Source organism: Mus musculus, chromosome 17, assembly GCF_000001635.26.
Source record: "Mus musculus strain C57BL/6J chromosome 17, GRCm38.p6 C57BL/6J".
Taxonomy (NCBI): domain Eukaryota; kingdom Metazoa; phylum Chordata; class Mammalia; order Rodentia; family Muridae; genus Mus; species Mus musculus.
In genome coordinates, this window is record NC_000083.6 from 26,769,688 (window position 1) to 26,792,853 (window position 23,166).

Sequence of the window (23,166 nt, forward strand, 5' to 3'; positions counted from 1 at the left end):
GTACCAGAATTAAATCTAGACCTATGAGTACTGATGTGATCTCCAGTGTGGAGCCCAAGCTTACAAACTCCTGCTGCCTGCTCAGTTATGCCTGCCTGCCCCCTCTCTCCTTCTGTGCATGATTGTCTGTTCTATTTGAGAGGGATTTCGTTGGATTTAATTACATCTCTTTTGTCCCTATTATTTCTCAGCCTTTTTTTTAAAATGAAAATTCTAAGTAATTGATTTTCTGAGTATCCCAACATTTGGATTTACCTGTTTCCTCATGGAAAATGGAGTGATTTTTGTGTCTGTGTGTGTAGGTACATATGCATATGCACAGTGTACATGTATATATTGTGGGGGCCTGTGTGAACCTCAGAAGTCACCCACCCATGTTTTTTGTGTAAGGTTTTAGGCTAAGCTGGATGGCCAGCAAGCCCCAAGGATCCTCCCGTCTCCAACTCTGCAGCTCTGGGATATACACACACACACATAGCCACACCCAACCTAACTTTTCACATGCTTGTCATCTAACTCAGGATTGAGCCCAGATAGAGTTAGTTTTATTAGCAAGACCAGATCTCTCCCGTTGGATTAGCCAGCAGTGTGGTGTGAGTTTGTTGTGTTAGTGATCATTCTGAGCTTGAATGAATAGTTAAGGTAGCATTGATAGCTTTATGATTTGTTATACGTCTTTTAGTCAGTGATGAATGTTTTCATTTCCACTCTCTTTTCTTTTTCTTATGTGTTACCATCTCCCCATTTCACCCTCAGACAAGGTCTCACTATGTAGCCCAGGCTAGCCTTGAACTCAAGATCTTCCTGCCTTAACCACTCTAGTGCTGAGATTACTTGTGCTATCCTGCCTAGTTTCATTTTCCTTAACACTTAAAAAAAAATTCTTATACCTGTAACGTTCTTATACTTGTGCTATTTAAGTACTAACATTACCCTGGCCATCCAAAGGAAGTCAGCATACTTGGGCTATTCGTAATTTCTCTCCCTCTTTTATTCCATATATATATATATATATTTTTTTTTTTTTTGGTTTTTCGAGACAGGGTTTCTCTGTGTAGCCCTGGCTGTCCTGGAACTCACTCTGTAGACCAGGCTGGCCTCGAACTCAGAAATCCGCCTGCCTCTGCCTCCTGAGTGCTGGGATTAAAGGTGTGAGCCACCACCACCCGGCTATTCCATCTTTTCTTGCTCACTTTTATTTAAAATAAAAGGGAACTTAACATTGTATACAGTAATTTTAAAAATTGTCATGTGTATCTTTTGTGCTTACAGTTGTAGTTGTGTGTATGTATATACTACAGAGCACGGTGAAGTCCAAACAGATGAAAGACACAGGCAGCAAACTTACAGGCTTAGTAAACAGCCTGCCAGTGGACCTCAGGTTTCTTTAGGAATTGTTATTTGTCATCTACCACGTTAGAGTGCCTCATGACTCTTGGGTGGGTCTCCTTGTGAATGAAGTCTGCCATAGGATGGTTTTCTGGGCTGCAGTAGCAAGTAGTGGAGCCCTTGTTTTGGGGTCAATATCAGCTTTCAGACTTTTTCCCTTTCCTTTATGCCTTCTCCATGTTTGTGTCTTAAAGTGTGCCTTTTATTCTCTTCAGGTCTCCCAGTCGCTGGGCAAACCTCAGAATTTGTTAACCAAGTGTTAGGGAAGACTGCTGAAGGCAACCCCACTGGAGGCCTTGTAGGACTAAGGATACCAGCATCAAAAGTGTAATCAGCCTCATTGGACCACTGGTCAGAAATGTCTGTTTTTGTCATGTTATCCATTGTAAATTTTCATTCTGTTTTGCATGTCAATTAGCATTATGTAAACATTTATAATTAGGTTACATTGTTTTAAAAACAATAGCATAAGTGAAGCATGATCCAAAATACTTGATTATTGCATTTTCAGAGCATAAACCAGTGACCCTGCTGCTGGCATGAGAAAGAAGCTCACACATTAAGTAAATATGAGGTACAGATTGTAAACATTTGTTGAAGCAGAGTGTTTTGGGTGAGTGAATATATTAGTATAATGCTGAGTGTTAAGGTGGGTTTATGCTCTGAACCACACAAAAATACCGAGGAAGCATTTTTTTTCAAAGTCCATTTAGATTGTTTTTAGAATGACTGCTTTTTGTTCTAATTTTTTACAGCCATTAATCTCACATGTACATGGCGCACCCAGCACTCACGTGTGTACCATGTTTAGATGTTTTTCAGAACTCAATATGATATATAAAAATACATATATATATATATATATATATACATACATATATATATATAGAATTGTCTGTGCAAGTAAGAAAAAGCATACTCTTTGTGCCTTGTATTTTGGGGAAACTCTAAAACTGGTAATATTTTGTATGATGAAAATCCTAATGAGGAAAACCAAGATATATAGATGAGAAAATTATGGGGTTTAAATGTCTTTTTGTTCCAACTCTTTTTCAGATTTTTTTGAATGTATATAGGACTATGTCAAAATGTAGATATATGCCACAGAGTCTGTGTATTGTATAAAAAAAAAAACAAAAAACAAAAACAAACAAAAAAAGATGGCTCTAGAGAACTCCTATTTCGGTACTTGACCGGAAGAAAATACTTGCACATTATTGCGATTGTTTTATTTTTTCTACCAAAGACAAATGCAACTGGTATGGCAGACTGCCAGTCTAAGTAAAGTTTTGCACAGCTTACATGATACTGTATGAATGTATGAAACAGAGAAAAAATTAAAAGGTCAGGGTTAGGGATCTTACTCAACTGTGAACTTTATTTCTGTTTGGGTCCAATTATCTACAGAAGGAGCATCCATACATCCAAATATTATTTTGCTGTCCTCTAGTTTGCTTCCATAGTAGATAAGTTGGTGGCCACTTAGGTGTCTTTTATTTCTGCAGTTATTGTAGGAAATTTTAATATATTTCATATTAGTAAGCTATTGATAAAATAGTTTTTGACTTTGAAAATTAAAGTTTATTTAGCTTATTGTAGTATACTTCCACCAAACAACCAAAATACAGATTATTTTTATCGTATTATGTATATATATATGTAAAGAGATAAAAAAGCTAAAAATATCTAATACTTTAGTTGCCACTTTTCCAATTGATGTTATTGTGCATGTAATATTTTCAAAGATCAACACAAGCTTAAAACAAATTTATAAATTTTTATATTTTTGTACAGGTATTTTCTTCAAACTTACATGTGACTTATCTTGTGTAGTTTCTAGACTTGAGAAACATGACCACGCTTAGTTTTAGGTGCTCTTCTTTGCTTTAGTGGTCAGTTGTAGCTGTGCTCAAGCTTTGCCTCTTGATGAGAGATTCCTATGCCCCACAGGTCCTTCCATCCCGTCTTTCTTGACTGTTTTATCTCAGATCTTGTGTTTGGAACTATGAAAACTGGTGGCTTCAAAAGTAAAAACAAACATATCTAGAAGAAAAGCCTGAGATGTCAGACATAGTTGCTGTTTCTCCACCACCTTTTGATAGAACTAAGATAGCTGTCCTTGGTCTGTCTGCACAGGAGTTTCTTTCCTTTTTCTTTCTCCCCTTTTGTAAGCTATAGCACATGAAGTTTCAATTAGAAAACACAGTTACAATCCAAAAATGTGTCTGACTTGCCTCTTTGACATCATGAATCATAAGAAACCAAGACTTGTCTTGACACGTTAGCTGAAACTGTGACAAGGTTCCTGTGTGTTTGGTGGAAATGTACCTTTAGTTCATCCACCCTAACAGATAATAAGCTCACGTGTCATGGTTAACAGAATTAAAGTTTTACTTTCTATGTGGGAAAAGGCAAACCATAGGTTCACAAATGGAAGTGTCTGAAGTCTCGAAAGTGTTCCAGAACCTGGCGGTTTTCAGTCAAATGACTGTCACTTCATGATCGCGAGTCAGTTGGCGAAGTTTATAAAATTGCCCCTTTCTAGCTACCCTGTTTTAGGAATTCTGGTTTTTTGATACCTTTTTCTTGTCTGCAAACCAGAATTTGATTTTTGGTCTTGCATTTCAAAACACTTTGAATCTGTTTAGTAGATTCCATACCCGTGCATTTCAGTGTTTTATATGTACTCCTTAAGTTAAATAGTTGAAAGCCTTTAAATAGTTGAGCTTTTTAATGTTGACTCTTTATTTTGTACCTATTTATATATGTATGTATATCTTAGGAAAGCACTTTGTTATAAAATTGCATTTTATATGATTCCTGCCATTTGCTGCTAAACTTGGGCTGGTCAGAACGCTGCAGCGATACTTGATCTAAATAAAAACCTGGCAGTAAAATGTAGAGTGCAAGTTAAATCCTCTTGCTGTTTAAGATGACATAGGCAAGCTGTGCAGCTTTACATTTTAACCAGGGGACTCTGTGGCATTTAAAACCGTCTAGAAATGGTTGTACTTTTAATGCCAGTAATGAACTGCTTCCTCTATTGTCTTTAAAATATCCTACACCTAGTGTATCACAGGCGGTTCTCACAAGTGTGTAAAAACCCAGCAGTTGTATATGTTGTATTTTAAAAAATCGTGGTTTGTATTTTTGGGTGGAAATCGTTAGAGTGAGAGCTGTCTAGAGGTTTTCTGTGTTCATACATGGTATACAGAGAGCTCATGAAGTCCAGAGCCTTCCCTTAAGTGAAGGAAGGCATTGTGAATTCTCCTCAGATCAACCCACCGTTCCAAAGGCAACCATAAACTGACTACAGTACTACTACAGTAAAAAATAACAATGAACCTTCTGCTTCCTGGCTTCAGATACACTGGATTCTTTAGTCTGTGCCCACATGAGAGCATGCTGCCGGGCTGCTCCTACATAAGTTTCCTGTGAGTCTTGCAATCAGTGTGGTTGCTTGCTGTGCTGTACCATGTATGTGGGTCCTCATCCTTTCCATGTCCTTCATGAGCGAGTTGGGTGTGGCTTAACCTTGTGCCTTACTTGTACACTTAAATGATGCATCTTCATTCCTTCCATCCCATTCCCAAACCTTAACTCTGTTCTTTTTGTAAGAGAATCACAACTATTCCAGAAGCATCATGAAGGATTTCAGATGGGCGTCGTTTCATAGTTCCCTCTCTTTGTAGTTGTTTTATACTTGTAGGAGAGAACAGTTTTGAATGATCTTTGAGTAATCGTGTTACGTCCTTCTCTCTGGCTTCTGTGAGGCTGTCCTGCGTCTCTGATGCTTGGCTTCGCTCACACCTTAGCAAGTCTGCATTTACAGGCAGATGTGCTCACTTCATCTGCTCGAAAGTGATTCTTTTGTTTTCCAGAAGTTTTTAGGAGAAGAGTACCTATTTTGTTTGTTTTTTACAACAGATGACAAGTCTCTTTAAAAGAAACTGAAGTACAGTACTTTTGAAATACAATGCTATTGGTATGAAGTTCTCTTTTATATATAATATTCATACAATTATCTGATGTTTGCCTTCATTAATAAAGCTGTTAGTTTATTCACCAAAATGTCAAGAATGGATGTGCTTTTCTTTATTCCATATATTTAAACAATATTTTAGCTGCTAAGATTTAGTTAACTTCCTAAGAAATGAATTCAAGTTGCCTTCAACAAGAATTAACAAAACTCATGTCCCCTTTCTTTATATAGTCTTCCTAAACTTCTGTTCAACTACTTTCTGATTAATTATGTGACAGAATGTTAGCATCTCTCTAAATCTTGAAACTTGAATTTTGAGAATGCATTGATTTCAGTGTTAATGGAAAAGGTCTCAGCTATGTTTCTAGTGGAGTCTTTTGTGGAATACCATTTCCCATGGAACTGCGACCACTTGCACAACTTTGCACAGAACTGCAGTCTTGTTCTTCCCTGGATCGTGACAAATGAGTCCCACACAGTGCCGTCATACTTGTGGATTCTACCGTGATTTTTGTCATCTTAAATAAGGGCATTATGAGAAAATGACTCCATGTCTTTTTTTTTTTAATATTTCAAACACAGTGGGATGAAACAACATCAGAAGTAGGGATGGTGGTTTCGTTTTAAGGAATAAGCATGTTGGAGGAATGTGATGAAAATGTACTACTGAGAGTTCCACACTTCCACAGCAAGTGGGATTATGTGTTGAAGCATAGTCCCCATGCTTAGTAAACTGACTGAAATAGAAATTACACCTAGGAACTGCACTATGCCAAATTGCCATTTTGTTTTGAAGAGACTTTTGGAGGTGGCAATAAGGTGATGAAATCTTATAGCTACTTCCAAATAGTATTTTGGAATTGAAGACTAGTAAAGAGCACCCAGGTTTGTGTCTCAGCGTGCCAAGTGTGAACTGGGCTTGCCTCTTTAGTCACAGTGTAAACACCTAGTGTAGTTATTCAGTTCCAGGTGCCAGAAGCGGGACTGATTCTGTGTCTTGCCCTTTGTCCTTTGGGGTTTTTTTGTTTGGTTGTTTGTTTTCAGAACTAAATAACAAAACTGTATGTGTACTGTATTTGCTTCTCCACATGTTTTGCGACACTGTACTCCCACTGCCTGCTATTGTCTTCTTGCCCTAGAGTCTGTCCTGTGGTGTAGCATTTGTGGTTAACAATGACTCCGGAGCTGCTAACACGGAAGGGCAAGAATACAAAGCATTTGCTCCTATGGTTTGGCAGCCTCTTCGAATAGTTGCCCTTAGGGTCCTGTCTGTGATACGATCATAAATACTCCGTAGTTTTGTTTATTCCCTGCCCCCAGCTGGAGCTGTGACTCTTTATTGGATTCAGTCTTGTCTTTTGTCTAGAAAGAATTGTTATCTCGTTCACGCATGAGCTGTTTAAAAATTACTCAATGTTGGTTAGTAGCCGTGCAGTTTTCCTTTTAGGAGAAGGCCATGCACAGGTTACGTTTTCTGTCACCCTCTAACTGTCAGCACTGTAGTTAGACACAGAGTCATCAGTGTATGCCGCACCCTTTGTAATTTACAATAAAAAAGATGAAAAGAAAAGGTTTTGAATTGTTTGCCTCATATTTTGTCTTTTCTCCTTTCCATTGCCTGCATGCGACACAGCAGCCATCCATTCCTCAAGACAGCCTGTTCCAAGACTATTCCAGCCTCAGAGAGCAGAGGGGGCCGACTCTGCCGCCTCTCTTTGGGGCATGTTCAGAGAGCTAACACCCTAATTATTGACACCCTAAGCTGGCTTTTAATTTATTTCAGTGAGATTTAGCTATACAGAAATTATTTGATAGAAACATTTGCTTTTCTGTAAACAATAGTTTATACTTAGTTTGTCCTTTGATAACTTGGACAAAACCATCTTTAGGCTAGGGGAGCTGTGAGCCTAAGCCAGTGGAACCTGCCTGGGTGAAGGTGGCATAGGAGTAAATGTTGTTCAGCAACAAGCATTTGTTGAGAACCTCCTCTGCCAGGATGGATGTGTAGATGCTGTGTTACAGAAGGATGGAAGAGAGCTCCACAAAATCAGTCCACCAAAGAGGTTGTCGTGTGGCCAGAAAACACAAGCAAAGCTGGAATTATAACATCCTGTGGGATGCCGGGCATGGTGGCGCACGCCTTTAATCCTAGCACTCAGGAGGCAGAGGCAGGCGGATTTCTGAGTTCGAGACCAGCCTGGTCTACAAAGTAAGTTCCAGGACAGCCAGGGCTATACAGAGAAACTCTGTCTCCAAAAAAAAAAAAAAACCCAAACAAACAAACAAACATAACATCCTGTGGGGATGGTAAAGAAGCTGCTGAGGACTGGGGAGAGGGCAAGTTTTTTAGAGCGCCAGGTGAGCATGAGGACCTGAGTCTCGTCCCCCACACGCAAGTGAACAGCAAGGTCTGATGTGGACACTTGGTAGATCCCTGGGGCCCACAGGCCAATGTGGAAGCCAAGACCTGTCCCCAAAACAGGACAGTACCTGAGGGATGACACCTGAAGCTGACCTCTGGACTATACACAGACACATAAGACTTGAACTTGTTCACAACCCCCACCCCCAATTTGAGTGATACTGAGGCCATAAAAAAAGCAAAGTAAATGTACTTTCCTGTGGGTGGGCTCTCCTTCAGGACTTAAGTTTGAAGACCACTCTTTACAAGGGCTCTTCTCAAAGTGTTGGGTATTCTTAGGAGCTAGGTAAACTAGGTCTTCCATGATATCATCAGTGAGATACATCAACTAGTGAGTTCCTGAATTCCTTTGTTCTTTTTTGGGGGGTGGGGGATCAGGTTCTCTGTGTAACAGTTCTGGCTGTCCGTCCTTCAATTTGCTTTGTTGACCAAGCTGGCCTCAGACTCACAGAGATCTGCCTGCTTCTGCCTCCCAAGTGCTGGGATTAAAGGCATGTACCACAATACATTTTAACTGGTGAATTCTTAAGCAACAGTGCGATGAAGAATTTGAAAGAAAAATATTGAGAAGTTCTGTCCCAATTCAGCTGAAAGATTTAGAATTAGAAGGTAGTAGACGTCCTTACATATGGAGGTGGCACCCCTAAACCTTGCTAGTTGTCTTAATAAGAGCCTCAGCTACTATCAGGCCCAGTGAGGGTGGTGGCCTTGTCCCTTCTACAGAAGAGTCGACAGCACTCAGATGATAGGACAAGCCCTATATCCAGGCAAGGGTAATACAGTTCAGTTCATACTCTAATCTGCCTGAGGCGTTCTGAGGATAATTCATATTTACCTCAGGTTTGCCAGGCCAGTATTTGAAAGAATGCCCATGCAGAGGAAAGCAAGCTGTTTAAAATGTGAAAGTCAAAGATCTGAAGCTAGTCAGTGTAGAGGAGTTCAGAGACAGATACTGAACAAAAGGAGCAAGATTAGAAGGGATTCAGGGCTGGTGCAGGGGGTATGTGACTGCTCCTTCAAGACAGCCTCCAGCTTAGGGTTGTCTTACTGGAACAAAATGGCTTGGAAAGAAGAGAGATGGGGAGCTCCTTGCTTTGACTGCTGCAGACACAGCTGATTGCGTAGAAATTTCCCCAAGAAGGATGATGGGCTAGGATCCAAACACATGAGAACAATTTGTCCAGGGCTGACTGTGGGTTTTCTCCAGTGTCTTCAGTGGGGAGCTTTACCCAGAACATTGCAGTGATTTGAATGGCAACCTAGTTCTTTTAAAAGTTTTTCATCTTAAAATAGTGCTTGAATTAAAGAACAGAAAATGTACTAAATTGAAAGAAAAGTGTACTATGGAGAATACAGAAGAAACTTGAATGAAAACACACACTGGATTCCAGAGCAGGACCTGTCAACAACTTAGGAGTTACTGGCACTGAGTCACATTGAGAATGTGACTCCCATCTTAACAAACAAACCAAGAATATGTTAAAGTAGTGAGAGAAAAATAGGTGGGAAATATGTTGTAGTTGGAAGAGGATAAATCAAGTATTCAATCCTCTATCATACAGAAGTCTCTGTATAGAAACATTCAGAGCGTGAGTAGACGGGCAAGTAGAGTAGAGTTTGAAAGTAGTCTGGAATACACAGAAAAACAGGATGGTCAATGTGGCATCCAGAACCGAAGTGAAACAAACGGGGGGCCCTTTAGTGTTGAAGCCACTAAGTAACCTAGAAAGTGTGAAGCTGGTTCTGCGTCTCACACTGTGAACCACATATATTTCAAAATGGCTAAGCATACAAGTGGGTTTTTAAAGAATAAGCAGTAGACAGACACGCTGATCCTTGTAGAAGAGGAAGGACTTTTTAACATAGACCCAAGTCCAGAGTCATGAAGATCTCCCAATGCTATGCAAAATTATGGAAATTTAAATCCTCTTTAAGGCAAAAAAGCACCATCAGCAAAGTCAGAGTCTACAAATTCTGCAGCTCATGTGAATACTAATCTCAGTCTCATTCATTATGAGAGATGCAAAAGAAAGGAGTTTTTTTGAAAAAGAGACAAAATGATAACACCAGTGTCAGCACACCAAGCTGGTAGGGCTATAAGGAAATAGGCATTTCCACAGTTTTGCTCATGCAGTGTAAACTGATATAACCAGTATGACGAAACAGGCTTCACACCACAGTCCTGGCTGGCTTGGAACTCATGGGGATCTCCCTGCCTCTACCCCTTGAGTGCTGGGATAAAGTCATATGCTACCACACCCAGATAAAAAGGATATAGGAAAGCTTGTGTGGAGCTAAAATGCATGTCTAGTAGCTGCGGTGTTAATCAGTGCCTGTAATTCCAGCAGTTCTAGGTCATCCTTGGCTACATAGGTAGCTGGGAACCAGCTTGGGCTCTGTGAGACCCTGCCTCAGAAAAGCAAAGAAAATACTTAGGGCCTTTCACCTGTCCCGTGTGTTCTGTCATCGTCCTCCACCCCCTCTTCCTTCCACTTCTATAGCCTAACAAATCAAGTGCAGCTGCTGGGCAGAAGCATTTCATAGAAAATGGCCGCACGTAGGGAAGTAACTCCCAGAGTGTTTCTTAACAGTACATGTATAGCAACTAGTGAGCACTGAGTTCAATGCTACATTATCAACACCTCATTCCATCCTCTAGGTGACCTAACTTAGGAGTGATGCTACTGAGGAAACTGATTACAAGCCTGGAATCCAGGCCTTTGATACTTGCAGCCAGCTACTGAGCACCTTTTAGGAAGTGGGTGGTACAGGGTGCTTTGGGACAGGTAGGCGTGGAGACTGGGGGCTGTGTGTGCAGTTTGAGAAAAACATTTTAAAAAGAGGGAACCCATATCCAAGACGACAGAGCCTGGAGAATCCCGGAGGGTGGGGGAAAAGTGTCCAGTGGTGTTGAGGGCTTAAGAAATAATAATTTTAAAAAACACTACCCTTCTTTGAGGTTTGCACTGACATTGTTTCTATCACACCACACAGTCAGAACTACTCCTATGAGATACTTGGAATCCAATTCTACACAAAGGGCAGGACCAGAGCCATAGAAATGTGTAAGGACAACAATGCAGGATCATGGTTGTACTAATGGAGGTGCCCCAGTGACCTGTATTTAAGTCTGCACCTTTACAAGTTTTGTGTCTTCCTCCATAATGCATACCTACTGTATACATTTTGCTTTAAATTTTAAAGAAAAAAAATGTAACTTTGGTGACATCCGAATTGATCCTTTTTTTTTTTCCATCCAAAAGGTCACTAGAATAGCGGGTTGTTGTTGTATCTCTAGTACTGGGAACAAACCTGAAGGCCATGTGGCATGCCAGCCTATCATCACCTGAGTTGTATTTTCCCCTCCCCCCCACCCCAACTCTAATGGTTCTTCATAATCACATTCCACTTTTCCGTTTAGTAGGAGCAGACCAGAGAAGCTGTGCGTGTTCTACGTGACAAGAAAAGTTTCAGGTCTGGACTCTTGACCTGGTTTGATCCACACGGGGTCTCCCGCAGCATCACATTTGAAGAAGTACGGAAAGGCGGGCAGGAGCCACGTGAACGCGTTCAAGCTTGGCTGCTGCCGCTCGCCGTAGCCGCATTTCCAACATGGCGGCTCCCCAGGATGTCCACGTCCGGATCTGTAACCAAGAGATTGTCAAATTCGACCTAGAGGTGAAGGCGCTTATCCAGGTACAAATTCTTAGGCTCCTGTCCGGCTCTCGATGGCCGCCTTGACATCTTCCAGAATATTCGCGCCTGGTCCGGTTCCAGGATGGCTCCTAAGGCACCATTCGGTCGGTTCCCCGAGATCACTGACCTTCAGGCTTTTCTTTTGTGAACTGTTGGTTTGCCCACCCCTGAGTTACCCTAACACGCCGCTCCCTTTCCTTGGACTGCAGCCGTGCTGGGCTAGCCCGCCCACCCGCATTCTCGGCTGTAGCCCCGCCCCACCCCTCGCCCTGCTCGCCTCCCACGCCCACTTCCCTAAGTTAGGGACCCTGAGGCACCCAAAGCCACCTGGCCCGACAGTCCCTGCCCGAAGCTAACTAAGTTAACCTGGGACGTGGTTGTAATTTTTTGAACAAAGAATTCAAATATTGTGCAAGATCCTGGGTCAGAAGGCAGGCAGTGCCAGTATTAGGACCTGGATGGGGAAAGCCAGCCTAGGAAAATCATTTTAGAGCTTCCCTACCCGGAAACAGACTGGAAAATGAGGCGCTTATCTGGAAGCAGGTCTTAAGTAGGAGACAGTAGTGCAGGAACACAAGCAAGAACAGGGAATGTAGAAATGGCTCCAGAGTTTGGCAAAAAGAACCCAACCGGCTCAGAATACAAGCTGTGACAGCAAATAAGGAAAGGGTAGGGGTGTGACTCCGCTGGTGAGGACTTTGCCCAGCACTGGGTTCGCCATCCCCAGTGCTGCATAAATGGGCTGTGCCTAGCTGTTGGGGTAAGCTTGGCTTTACTAGCCCCTATAAAAAGGAGCATGGAGAGTAGTGCTCTCTGGTAAGCCAGATGTACACTCTGCCACATTAGCAGTTTATCCTGTGCTGTGAGGAAGTGTTGATTTTGTGAGTAAGCTAGAGAACAGGTAAAGAAACGCCGCAAACTTTACTCCTGAGATGTGCAAACAAAAAAAATGGGCCAATTCTAGAAAAATAAACAAGATTTATACAAGTGAGATTACCAGAGGCTGGGGGTAAATTTAGCTCAGAGTAGAGTTAAAGTTTAGCCATGTGCAAGGCTCTAGTTTCAGTCCTCAGAATGCACATGTAAATACATATACATACATAACACAGAGTTGCTAGGGTAGTGGCTCTAGCACTTGGGAGGCATAAGCAGGACCATCATGCATTTGAGGCCAGCCTGTACTACATAGAGTCTTCAAAAAAACAAAACAAAAAAACCCTTATATCCAAAATTTGAAAAGTTGGGTTTTCATATTATATCATAATATAAAATTATGTAATAGCATCATAATACTTCATATTATCATAGTTTCCTGTTAGGTAGGCCTCTGGTGACATATGTGTTTTGGGTTCTTATGGTTACTAGTGAGTAAGCATAGCCCCATACATTGTATTCTTTCAGTGTTCCAGCTATTCTGCTAAGTGTTCTACACAGAGAAATACCATCTTGACGTAGGTAAGGTGAAGAAATGGAGGCACAGAGAACTGAAGTTTTCCAAGACTGCACTAATAAATTGCTATACGCAGGATTTGAATATATGTAGCTTAAGTCTAGAACCTGCTCTAAAATTTGGCTCTCATAATTCTGACTTTCTTTCCAGAAGCAAATTCTCAGTTCATCTTTAAACGTTTTTGACTTGCGACAGATGGTTTGTAAAAATCAGACTAAATTAACTTTGTTACAGGTCACTAGGGATTTAGTTGGAAGGATCTGAACTTACAGTATTTTTTAGATGTCTATTTCTGTTGAACATGGAAGCTGTTTAAGCCTTTCCTAGTGGCACTTTGTTAAACATCTAAGACGAGGTTGAGGTTTACCTATCTACACACACAATGCATATGGAGTCTATGTGCATGCAGGGGTGTGTATTCATGTCTGTGTGCATTTGTGCATGCGTGCACATGAGTCTCTCTCTCTCTCTCTCTCTCTCTCTCTCTCTCTCTCTGTGTGTGTGTGTGTGTGTGTGTGTGTGTGTGTGTTTTGCTGCTGTTGAAAGCCAGGGCTCCAAGTATGCTCTGCAAGTGCTGTACTACTGAACTGTGCATCCAGTCTGTTTATTCATATTAGGCTCTCGGTGTTAATCTTACAAGGAATGAGGAAGCTGAAAATGAGGAGTTTGCTCTTGTGTGGAGGAGAGCAGCACTGAGCAGGACAAGGTAGAGCTTGGGCCACCTTAGCTGTGTCTGAATCTGCTTTCTCACTGTGCCGATGAGGACACTTCATTTCATTGACGGGAGAAAGGTCCCTCATCTCTTCCTTGCCTTCCAGGATATTCGAGATTGTTCTGGACCCTTAAGTGAGCTTACTGAACTGAATACTAAGGTGAAAGAAAAGTTCCAACAGTTAAAACAGAGGATCCAGGTAAGTGAGGCTACAAAGCCTGTTCTGGAAGGGTGGGTAGCAGGGGTGCGTGCTCTGGCCAAGAAGAATTTTTGCCTGAGAGTTGACCAGGTCCTTCACATGCCACCTGGAGAGAGTAGGAAACATTGTGACTGTGAGGGTGACTGGACTAACAAAGTTTGGAACCTACACACTCATTCATTCCCTACTTGAGTCCATTGCCAGAGTTTCCTTGGTGTTTCCGGTGCTATTATTTTGCACAGTAGTAGCCTCCTCCCGATTTCTGGAGTTACCGCCCCCACCTCATGCTCATGACCTCACTTTCCCTGTGGTGCGAGTGTTGTCTCAAAACACAAATGAGAAGGAAATGTGACTAACAGCCATCTCCACTGCTGTGTCCTAGGGATGAGTGCTACGAATCTGCCCAACACTGGCTGGGTCTAGAACCACCTGGCTTTGCTGCATCTGGTAAATGATATTGTCCCCAAACTGTCCTTCAACAGATACTGTTCCTTAGCAGATGAAGACAGTCTCTTCCAGAGCTGGCAGGAACGTAGGCAGAAGGAGAGCTTAGACAATGCTTCTGCCTTGAACTGACTTCAGAATGTCAGCACTGTCACTGTACCTGGGTGATCTCCATCTCCGCTATTGCTTCTTCCATCTGAACTTTTAAAAAGCATCTTGCTTTCTCTGCGTTATAAACATATCATATGTGCGGATGTATGGGTCCACAGCCATTGGTCTCCTTTATGTGTCTTGGGGATGTCCTTTATTTCTTCTCTGCACCCCTCCTTCTCCCAATAGGTAACTGTTCTGATCTGATCCTTCCACGTCTTCCCAGGGTTTGTTTCGCTGATATGTTCCCACTGTAGGAGTGGACATGCTGCAGCCTAACCATGTGGGGGGCATGTTTATACAGCTGTAGTTTTTTCTAGCCATTTCTTTCCTAACAGGTATCCATTTGGGCTGCTTGCCTGCTTTAATTCTTAGAGCTAATTCATTTTCTTAAAATGCCTTTCTTCAGACTCTGCAACTCTAAGGAAGACTGTCTCCTAAGTGCCCGCATGCTTACCTGGTGTTTATTTCCTTCCCTGGGTTTAGGTAAATGTTCTCACGTAGATTCACTCATTTGTCATGTTCTTACCCCTGCCTCCCTCCAGCCTCTCCTTCAGCATAACTGTGTGGCTGGCATCTGGCAGGGCGATAGGCCAGCGAGGGAGGTTTTATCTGCGCTTCCTCAGCATTTGCATGCCGTCTAGATCTGGAGACTCAAAAAGCACTGGGGCAAATGCTTTTTGTATTTCAGCAAGGCTGTATGCTAATAGGAGAGAACTGGCCTCCATCTTCCTACACAGTACATACATCGGGCAGGGCGCTGTGTAAACCTCTGTCTGCATGGTGGTCTGCTGCTGGAATTCGGCCACAGCACACTTGTATCTTTCCAAAGAGTCTGGGTTCTCTGACAACTGCCAAGCGGCCTTTTCTAAGGAAACTGTTTCTCTTTCCTCTCTTCTATCTCCCATCTTCCTTGTCATCCATTCTGCTTCTTAGTGACCCACTGCCAGGCAGAAGAGACCAGTGTAGCAAAAACTAGAATACAAGCTCTGTGTGCAGTGACGGCATTGTAGGGAATGGGGTGGGGTCTAAACAAAAAATATAGCAAATAACTGGTGAGATTTGCACTTTTTTTTTCTGAGACAGGATCTCAGTGTGTAGTTATGGCTGTACTGAGACCCGTCCTGCAGACCAGGCTTGCCTCAAACTCACTGAGATCCAGCTGCCTCTGCCTTGAGTGGTGGGATTAAAGGTGTGAGCTACCACGCCCAGTCACACCTTGTACTCCCCACCCCCCAATTCACAGTCAGTTTTTCTTTTTTCTGCTCTAACAATATTTGTGAGGCATAAACCTGAATGTAATTTCTGAGCTGTTCAAATGACATCGGTAAGCATGCTTGTTCCAAACCAGCATATGCAAATTTGTACAGGGATAAGTAGGTTGTTATCTGAATAAACTAATATGTAGATGTTTTAGCTCTGTTGAATCTTTACAGTGTGTGAGACATGAGGTATCGTGGCATCTTTACAGTGGTGACCATTGCATTACCTTGGAGTTCTTAGGACCACTGTTGGTCACCTCTGTCGTCCTTTGCCCATGGTAGCCCTTGCCTTGGTGCTTGGTTACTTTGGGATCATGAGCTCTCATCTTCTGCACATCTCTTCGGGAGTCCCTGCAGCCTGGCAAGGCCAGGGCACATCTTCCAGTCCCCAGAATTGTCACAGGTCTGGGGACACTGCTTATGTTAGTTTTGCTTCCATTCAGTTCTCAAACCACTCAGGAAAGAGAAATCTTCTTTCTCCAAAGTCTGTAGGGCACCTGCTTCCGTCCCCTCCAACCAAACAGAGTTAACAAAAAATGTTTAAAAAAAAAAAAAAAAAAAAGCCGGCCATGGTGGCACACGCCTTTAATCCCAACACTCAGGAGGCAGAGGCAGGCGGATTTCTGAGTTCGAGGCCAGCCTGGTCTACAAAGTGAGTTCCAGGACAGCCAGGGATATACAGAGAAACCCTGTCTCAAAAATCCAAAAAAAAAAAAAAAAAAAAAAAAAGGTGTCCGAATTTTCACTCTGCTGAAGAGTGGATATCCCAAGACTGTTTATGGCTTCTGGAACCTTCTGTGGGTCCTAGGTTTGTGACGCTTCTAGCTCAGCGTCAGCCCCAGGTGGCCTTAGGCTTCCAAGTTATGTTCACATATGAGCTCAAACCCCCCAAAGCTCTGTTGGAGTAAAGTACAGAGATGGACAATGTTTAGAAACACATATAGTGTGGTGTCCTCCTGGCATTGCATTGGTGTGCTGGGCTCTTGTTTGATGTTTTCTTTTTTCTTTAATTCTGCAGGCTCAAGGTTGTAGGAGTGGCAGCCCCTGCTCTAGCCAGGGCAGTTGTTCTAGAGCTGACCACTCCAGCACCCAGTTTCCTGCTCATCTTTGGGCTGCCAGGATTTCCTTCTCTTTCTTGCAGACTTGCCTGTATGTTTAAAAGGATAGTTGATTATTTGGGGCATGTTCCCTCCCGCTCCCAAGTGTCTGTTGTAAAGGACGCTTCAGTTACTTTTGTGCCTCTGCTAGAAACAGAAGCGCTCTTAGGTTTTCATCCTGGCTAACAGCTGTTTTCCCCTCCAAGGAGCTCGAACAGTCAGCAAGGGAGCAAGACAAGGAGTCAGAGAAGCAGCTTCTACTTCAGGAAGTGGAGAACCACAAAAAGCAGATGCTCAGGTAGGCAGGGCTTCCCACAGCCACCCTGCTGGGTCACTTGCTGACTGGGAGGCGTGTACAGGTGTTTGTCTGATAAGCCTGGCTTCATGGCGAGTTAGTGACATCACGCAAGCTGCAAGTTTTCTAGATCAGAAGTCTCAAATGTAGGAGAGGGGACAAGTAGGACAGTTGGAGCTGAGTGTGTTGACAGTGCTCATGTTGTCTGCATAGTTACCCGTGTGTGGTGTCATATGTATTCAAGGAGTTGTACAGTTTGTAGGTCTGGGGGCTGCGTGTGGTATTGATTCTTTCCTGCCACTTTGTGAGTCCTAGGCGGGACTCAGAGCTCCCTGGGCCTGTAACACAAGCACCCTGCCCTCTGAGCCATCTCCTTGACTCTGGTTCTGTTGTTGTTTATTTTTTGAGACAGGGTCTCTTGTATTCCAAGTTGGCCTCAAACTCAACATGGCGCTGAGGACGACCTTGAGTTTCTGACCCTCTTGTCTCTGCTCCCCAGGTGCTGGGGTTAGAGCATGCTTTGTTTTATGCTCACACTAAGCTGACAGGGTTTGGTGCAGTTGCTACACTGCGCAGGTGCACTCCTATTGAGTTCAAGTACATGGTCTTAGAACCCTTGGTGCCATCACCAGTGAGCCAGGCACACCATCACATTCACTTCTGTGGCCCTGTCTGTCTTCCCCGACAGCTGAGTGTCATTCACACAGCTGCGGACAGTGAGACTGCAGCTGGAAAATAGTAAACCATAAGCAAATAGCTGTGAGAGGAAAACCTGTGGGAATCCCATCATAGCAGAGATTGCAGAGATTGCCATGGAAACCATGGGACTGGGGAAGCTAACAGAGTCCTCCGTGTGTCTGCATTAGCAAGACCCTTTTGGGAAGGGAGAAACAGTGATGCATATTGCCAGACATTGTTTAAAAAGATGTATTCCCTGAATAGAAATTAAGAAATGTCACGTGCCGGGCATGATGGCACATGCCTTTAATCCCAGCACTTGGGAGGCAGAGGCAGGTGGATTTCTGAGTTTGAGGCCAGCCTGGTCTACAGAGTGAGTTCCAGGACAGCCAGGGCTACACAGAGAAACCCTGTCTTAAAAAGGAAGGAAGGAAGGAAGGAAGGAAGGAAGGAAGGAAGGAAGGAAGGAAGGAAGGAAGGAAAGAAAAGAAAAGAAAAGAAAAGAAAAGAAAAGAAAAGAAAAGAAAAGAAAAGAAAAGAAAAGTCAAGTCACGTACAGCCTTATAATCAAAGATTAGCACACAGTGGCAATGTCACCAGAACTCTCAATTCTGACATAAACTTATTTACATTTCTGTGCATCATTTATTCAGATAATGCCATCCTGAAAACTAAATTTTGGTCCATCTTGAATTGGCTCACTTTCAACGAGCTTTTCTAGTACCAGTTATTCTTGAAAAAAATTCACCCAGTATTACAAAAGTAATCATATTTTTAGAGTTTAATTCTTATTATCTTAATCATGTATATATGTGTGTGTATGCACATAAGTGTAGGTGCCTATGGAGGTGAGGGGCCTTGAACATGTTAGAGCTGGGGTTACAGGCCGTTGTAAGCTACCTGGCATGGGCACTAGGAACAACACTCAGGTTCTTTGGAAGGATAGTACAGCTGAGCCATCTCTCTAGCCCCCAAAGGTAATCATGTCTTTGTTTTTGAATATTAAAAATGTGGGTTAGGGAGATAGCTCCATCAGTGCGGTGTTTGCCTAGCATACACGAATTCCTGGTTTTGACCCTCAGCGACACATAGAGCTGTGTGTGTGCAGTGTAGTAAGTCACACCAAACACTGTCAGTTTAGTGTGGATGGAAAGCAAAGCATGCTGTTCTGGTGTGGCTTAAACATCTGCGGAAAGAAAGCAGGGGCCTGATGTTGAAGCATATCAGCTTTTGGGCTGGTCGGACAGGTGCTGGCTCGCTCAGCTATGTGCCCTGCACCTCTGAGAACACCTTTGTGAACAGTTTGAAGATACGATTGGTCGTTTGAAATGGCAGGTCAGCCTGGTCTGCACAGCGAGTTCCAGGATAAATAGAGAGATCCTGTCTCAAAAAAGAAAAAAAAAAGATGGAAGGAGAAAATCAACTCTATAGATGCACTGTGGCATGAATTATCCTCCCCAGTCATAAACACATAGAATTTAAAAACCACTTTAAAAAAAAAGCCACCCTTAATAGGGTTAAGAGCTCTGTTGGAGTAGTGTGTGTGTCCAGGGCTTAGCACGCTTGTTTTGAGCTGGCTGTATGTGAGTTCCAGAGCATGGGTTGGATTCTCAGAGGGATAGATACGGTTAGCTTTTTCCATTTGTCAGTGAAGAGCGGTTTGCTAGTCTCGGGTGCTGCTTACGTTCGAGCCGCCACTTGCAAAGGAGCAGGGGAAGAGTGAGTGAAAATAAGTCCCACCAGTCACCAGTCAGGGTGCCCTGTGATGTTTGTGGTACCCATGCTTGGTGTCAAATAGGCAAAAAGTAGCAAGCCCTGGAGGAATGTTGAAGGATATTGGTTCTTGTGGCTTGGACCCCTCTAGCAGGCCCTCCGGGAGAAATGGTGGCCTGGGTACTAGGGATGGAGGGGGAATGCTAAGTCATGGTTTTCAAGGATGACACCCAGACACTCGTCAGGCAGTAAAGCCACCGTGGGCCCGTGTCTAGCAAAGTACCATGTCTCTGGTCTCCCAAGTACCAAGCAGGAGATGGGTATTGACAGAACATTCTAGAGACATTACCCAGAGATTGAGAGGAGAGATGTTAGGACCTGTGCTAAAGTAGTTACCAAGAAGAGGAAGTGGTAGGAGGCAAGGTTGAACCCTGGCTTGCACCAGGGAGGATGAACTGGTTAGACTGAGCAGCCCGCTGGATCCTCCAGGACCTCACGTGTGACCCTTCCTCTTCCAGCAACCAGACCTCATGGCGAAAAGCCAATCTTACCTGCAAGCTTGCCATCGACAACCTGGAGAAGGCAGAACTTCTGCAAGGAGGAGACTCCTTACGGCAAAGGTATCATCTGTCTGTCCTTCTGGGTCTGATGTCTCAGTACCATGGGAGGTGGGTTTTTGTTTTCAGAATGTTTGCACTTTATGTTATTCTATAAGTAATTTTTTTTTCTGTTTTGATACCGAGTCTCATACATCCCAGTCTGGTCTCAAACGTGCTGTGACTTTACAGGTGTGTACCACCACACTGAATTGTGCAGTTCTAATTGAAGATGTAACCAAGGGCTTTGTACATACGAGGCAAGCATCTACAGCCAAGCTATGTCCCCAGCCCTGGCTAAATTTGAATAAACTTGGTTTGGGGTTTTTGGTTGGTTGGTTTTGGTTTTTGCAGTAATGGGGGTTGAACCTAGGGCCTCATGCATGAGGGCCAAATGTTCTAACCACCCACCCCTCCCAGTCCTCCTATGCCAGTCCTCCCTGATAGTTTTTTTAAAGACTTATTTTAACCACACATGAGTAGAATTTATGGTACTAACCAGTCCTGTTGGTGTGTGTGCATTCTGCCTTTTCAGTAATGTATGAGATGCATCAAGGCAGGCCTTTGGTTCATTTGAAGAAGTCCTCTGGGCGTGAACAGACGTTTCTGAGTCTCTCTGTACCTAGTTGCTTTACAGACAGCTATGTGGTTTCTGTTCCCCTTAGCAGAGCTCGAGAGCGTAGGTTTAACACACATCTTTAGCCACACTGACTGATGTTCTAGAAATGTACAAGCAGGTTGTTGGTGGTGCACACATTTAATGTCAGCATTTGGGAGGCAGAGGCAGATGGATCTCTGTGAGTTTGAGGACAACGTAGTCTCCAGAGTGAGTTCCAGGACAGTCAGGGCTACACAGAGAAACCATGTAATGAGAAACAAGAGAGCGGGAGAGGGGTGGAGGGAGAGGGAGAGGGGAGAGGAGAAGAGAAAAGGGAAGGAGGAGACGCATGAATGAATGTGTGCTGGCTGTGTTACCCACACACCTGTCATCTGGGTGGCTGAGGAGAGGACATTTTGCCTTCTAGGCCAGCCTGAGCTACATTTTGAGGTCCTATCTCAAAGCACAAAAGAAAAGCACTGATGTGATAGGTTAGAAATGGTGCATTTGCAAGCTAGGTGTGTGTTGCTATTGTTCCTTCCTCTGGACTTGCAGGAAAACCACCAAAGAGAGTTTGGCCCAGACCTCCAGCTCCATCACAGAGAGTCTCATGGGGATCAGCAGGATGATGTCACAGCAGGTGCAACAGAGCGAGGAGGCTATGCAGACTCTAGGTAAGAAGGAGGAGGCTTTCCCCACCCAGGGCTTCCCAAGTGTGTCCTAGGAGATCGAATGACAGCTTGATCCTGGCAGGGAGGTGTCCTGCCCCTCCTCTTCTTCCAGTTATGCAGCTGTGCAGAACTGGCCGGCCTCTCTGGAGATGGTGTCAGCAGCGCTCTCAGGGGGTCTGGGAGTCTGGTTTGCAGCGTGGGCGCATGGGTCTGGGATTGCCAGGCAGGTTTGGGAATTAGGGCCACTGGCAAGACCATTACTGTGAGTTCCTTTCAGAGATACCAGCTAGTGGCCAAGGAGAGGCTGCTTGACGCCACTGCATTCCTGGCAAGCGCCTTCTTACCATGGCTCCTTGTAGAGACTTGGCCTTTCTGGGACCTTTCAGTGTAGGAAACAGGAAAGGCACGTGCTATTGTTCATGAGACTTCACATGTCCACCAAAGTAGACGACGAAGGTTGGTGACTTCTTGAACCCACCACCTTACTCTCTCGGCTGTCACTCAGTCATCTTGCTTCATTTCTACCCTTAGTTTGTCCTCTACCACAGACATCATCCAGGAAACTAGCTCAGCACATCTAAAAGCTGAGAGCTGGAGAGTTGGCTTAGTGGTGAAAAGCAGGCAGTGCTCCTGAAGAAAACCCAAGCTCAGTACCCAGCAGCCGTGTCAGGCAGCTTTCAATTGTGTCTAACTCTGTGGACATCTGGGCTTATGTGCATACGCCCACACACACACACACACACACACACACACACAGTTAGCAAGGATAAGAATAAATCTCACCCACCACACACACCCTCGGCTCAGGCACTGGCCTTGTTGACGGCCAGCCCACAGCTTCAGCTCCTTCTGACCCAGGAGGCGCAGTCTGAATCAGGCTCCTTCCTCTTGTGTTGCAGTCAGCTCCTCACGGACTCTCCTGGATGCAAACGAAGAGTTTAAGTCCATGTCGGGAACCATCCAGTTGGGCCGGAAGCTCATCACAAAGTACAACCGCCGAGAACTGACGGACAAGCTGCTCATCTTCCTGGCCCTGGCCCTCTTCCTCGCTACAGTCCTTTATATTGTGAAAAAGCGCCTCTTTCCATTTTTGTAAGCGAGAGCTGCCAGCTTTGGCCTGTGCACGCCTGCTCCAGGATCCGGGCCGGGATCTCAAGGACTAGCCGGGCTGCCAAACTGGACTTCCCCTCTCCCTCGGGGGCTCGGTGAACCTAACAGAGGGAAACACAGCAGCCCAGCCTCCTGCCAGAGGGCTTGGCAAGGGTGTGTGGAATAGAGGAGCCGGGAACCTTCAGGATGGAGGCACTCCAGCTCCCCCGGCTTCCAAGGACTGCGGCTGCCATAGAGAGCACATTAACGCCGGGACTTGGTGTACCTCCTCTCACCATGTCCAGAGGCCTGAGCGCTGGGCCTGTGGAGGGAAGAGAGGAGAGGCCAGCGGGAGGGATGGCTGTTCCCTGAATAAACCTCATTTATTTAATAGAGTGGTAAATGCTTAACATTAGAAGATATCCCTTCGGTTAAGTGCATGCCTCCTCGTGTTCTGATTCCTAGGACCTGGAGTTAGATTACTCACTCGACAAGGAATTACTGTGGCAAAGGGAGGGCTCAGAGGTTAAGAACGGGCTCTGGCCGTTCTTTCAAAAGACCAGGGTTCCATTCCTAGCACCAACATGGTGGCTCACCACCACCTCAAACTCCAGTTCCAGGGACCTGATGTCCTCTGTAGGCCTGAGGCAGGCACATAGCACACTTATATATGTAAAGCAAGCACTCATGCACATACTTTTTTAATTGATTGAGGGTGAGAGA

General features: G+C 44.1%; 2 protein-coding genes across 5 annotated transcripts in view; both read left to right on the forward strand.

The window, feature by feature from the left end:
• Crebrf (CREB3 regulatory factor) overlaps window positions 1–6,950 on the forward strand; it is a 61,044-nt gene extending 54,094 nt beyond the window's left edge. For 2 of the 3 annotated variants that reach the window (XM_017317723.2, XM_011246717.3), the window contains exon 9: window positions 1,605–6,950. In XM_017317723.2, coding sequence (XP_017173212.1) covers window positions 1,605–1,720 — 116 coding nt within the window. In that variant the 3' untranslated portion in view covers window positions 1,721–6,950. The remainder of the gene's footprint in view (window positions 1–1,604) is intronic. The other variant, NM_029870.2, reaches the window with a different exon arrangement.
• A 4,441-nt stretch (window positions 6,951–11,391) lies between these two features.
• Window positions 11,392–22,834, forward strand: Bnip1 (BCL2/adenovirus E1B interacting protein 1). Of its 2 annotated transcripts, XM_030249681.1 has the most exons (7): window positions 11,397–11,489; window positions 13,580–13,645; window positions 13,758–13,850; window positions 17,010–17,101; window positions 20,008–20,109; window positions 21,239–21,357; window positions 22,254–22,834. In XM_030249681.1, the coding sequence occupies exons 4-7, from the start codon at window positions 17,094–17,096 to the stop codon at window positions 22,448–22,450; spliced, it is 426 nt and encodes a 141-aa protein (XP_030105541.1). In that variant the 5' UTR covers window positions 11,397–11,489; window positions 13,580–13,645; window positions 13,758–13,850; window positions 17,010–17,093; the 3' UTR covers window positions 22,451–22,834. The 2 variants fall into 2 exon arrangements, with proteins under 2 accessions (NP_742161.4, XP_030105541.1); NM_172149.5 differs by lacking the exon at window positions 13,580–13,645 and having other exon boundaries at window positions 11,392–11,489.
• The last annotated feature ends 332 nt before the right edge of the window (window positions 22,835–23,166 follow it).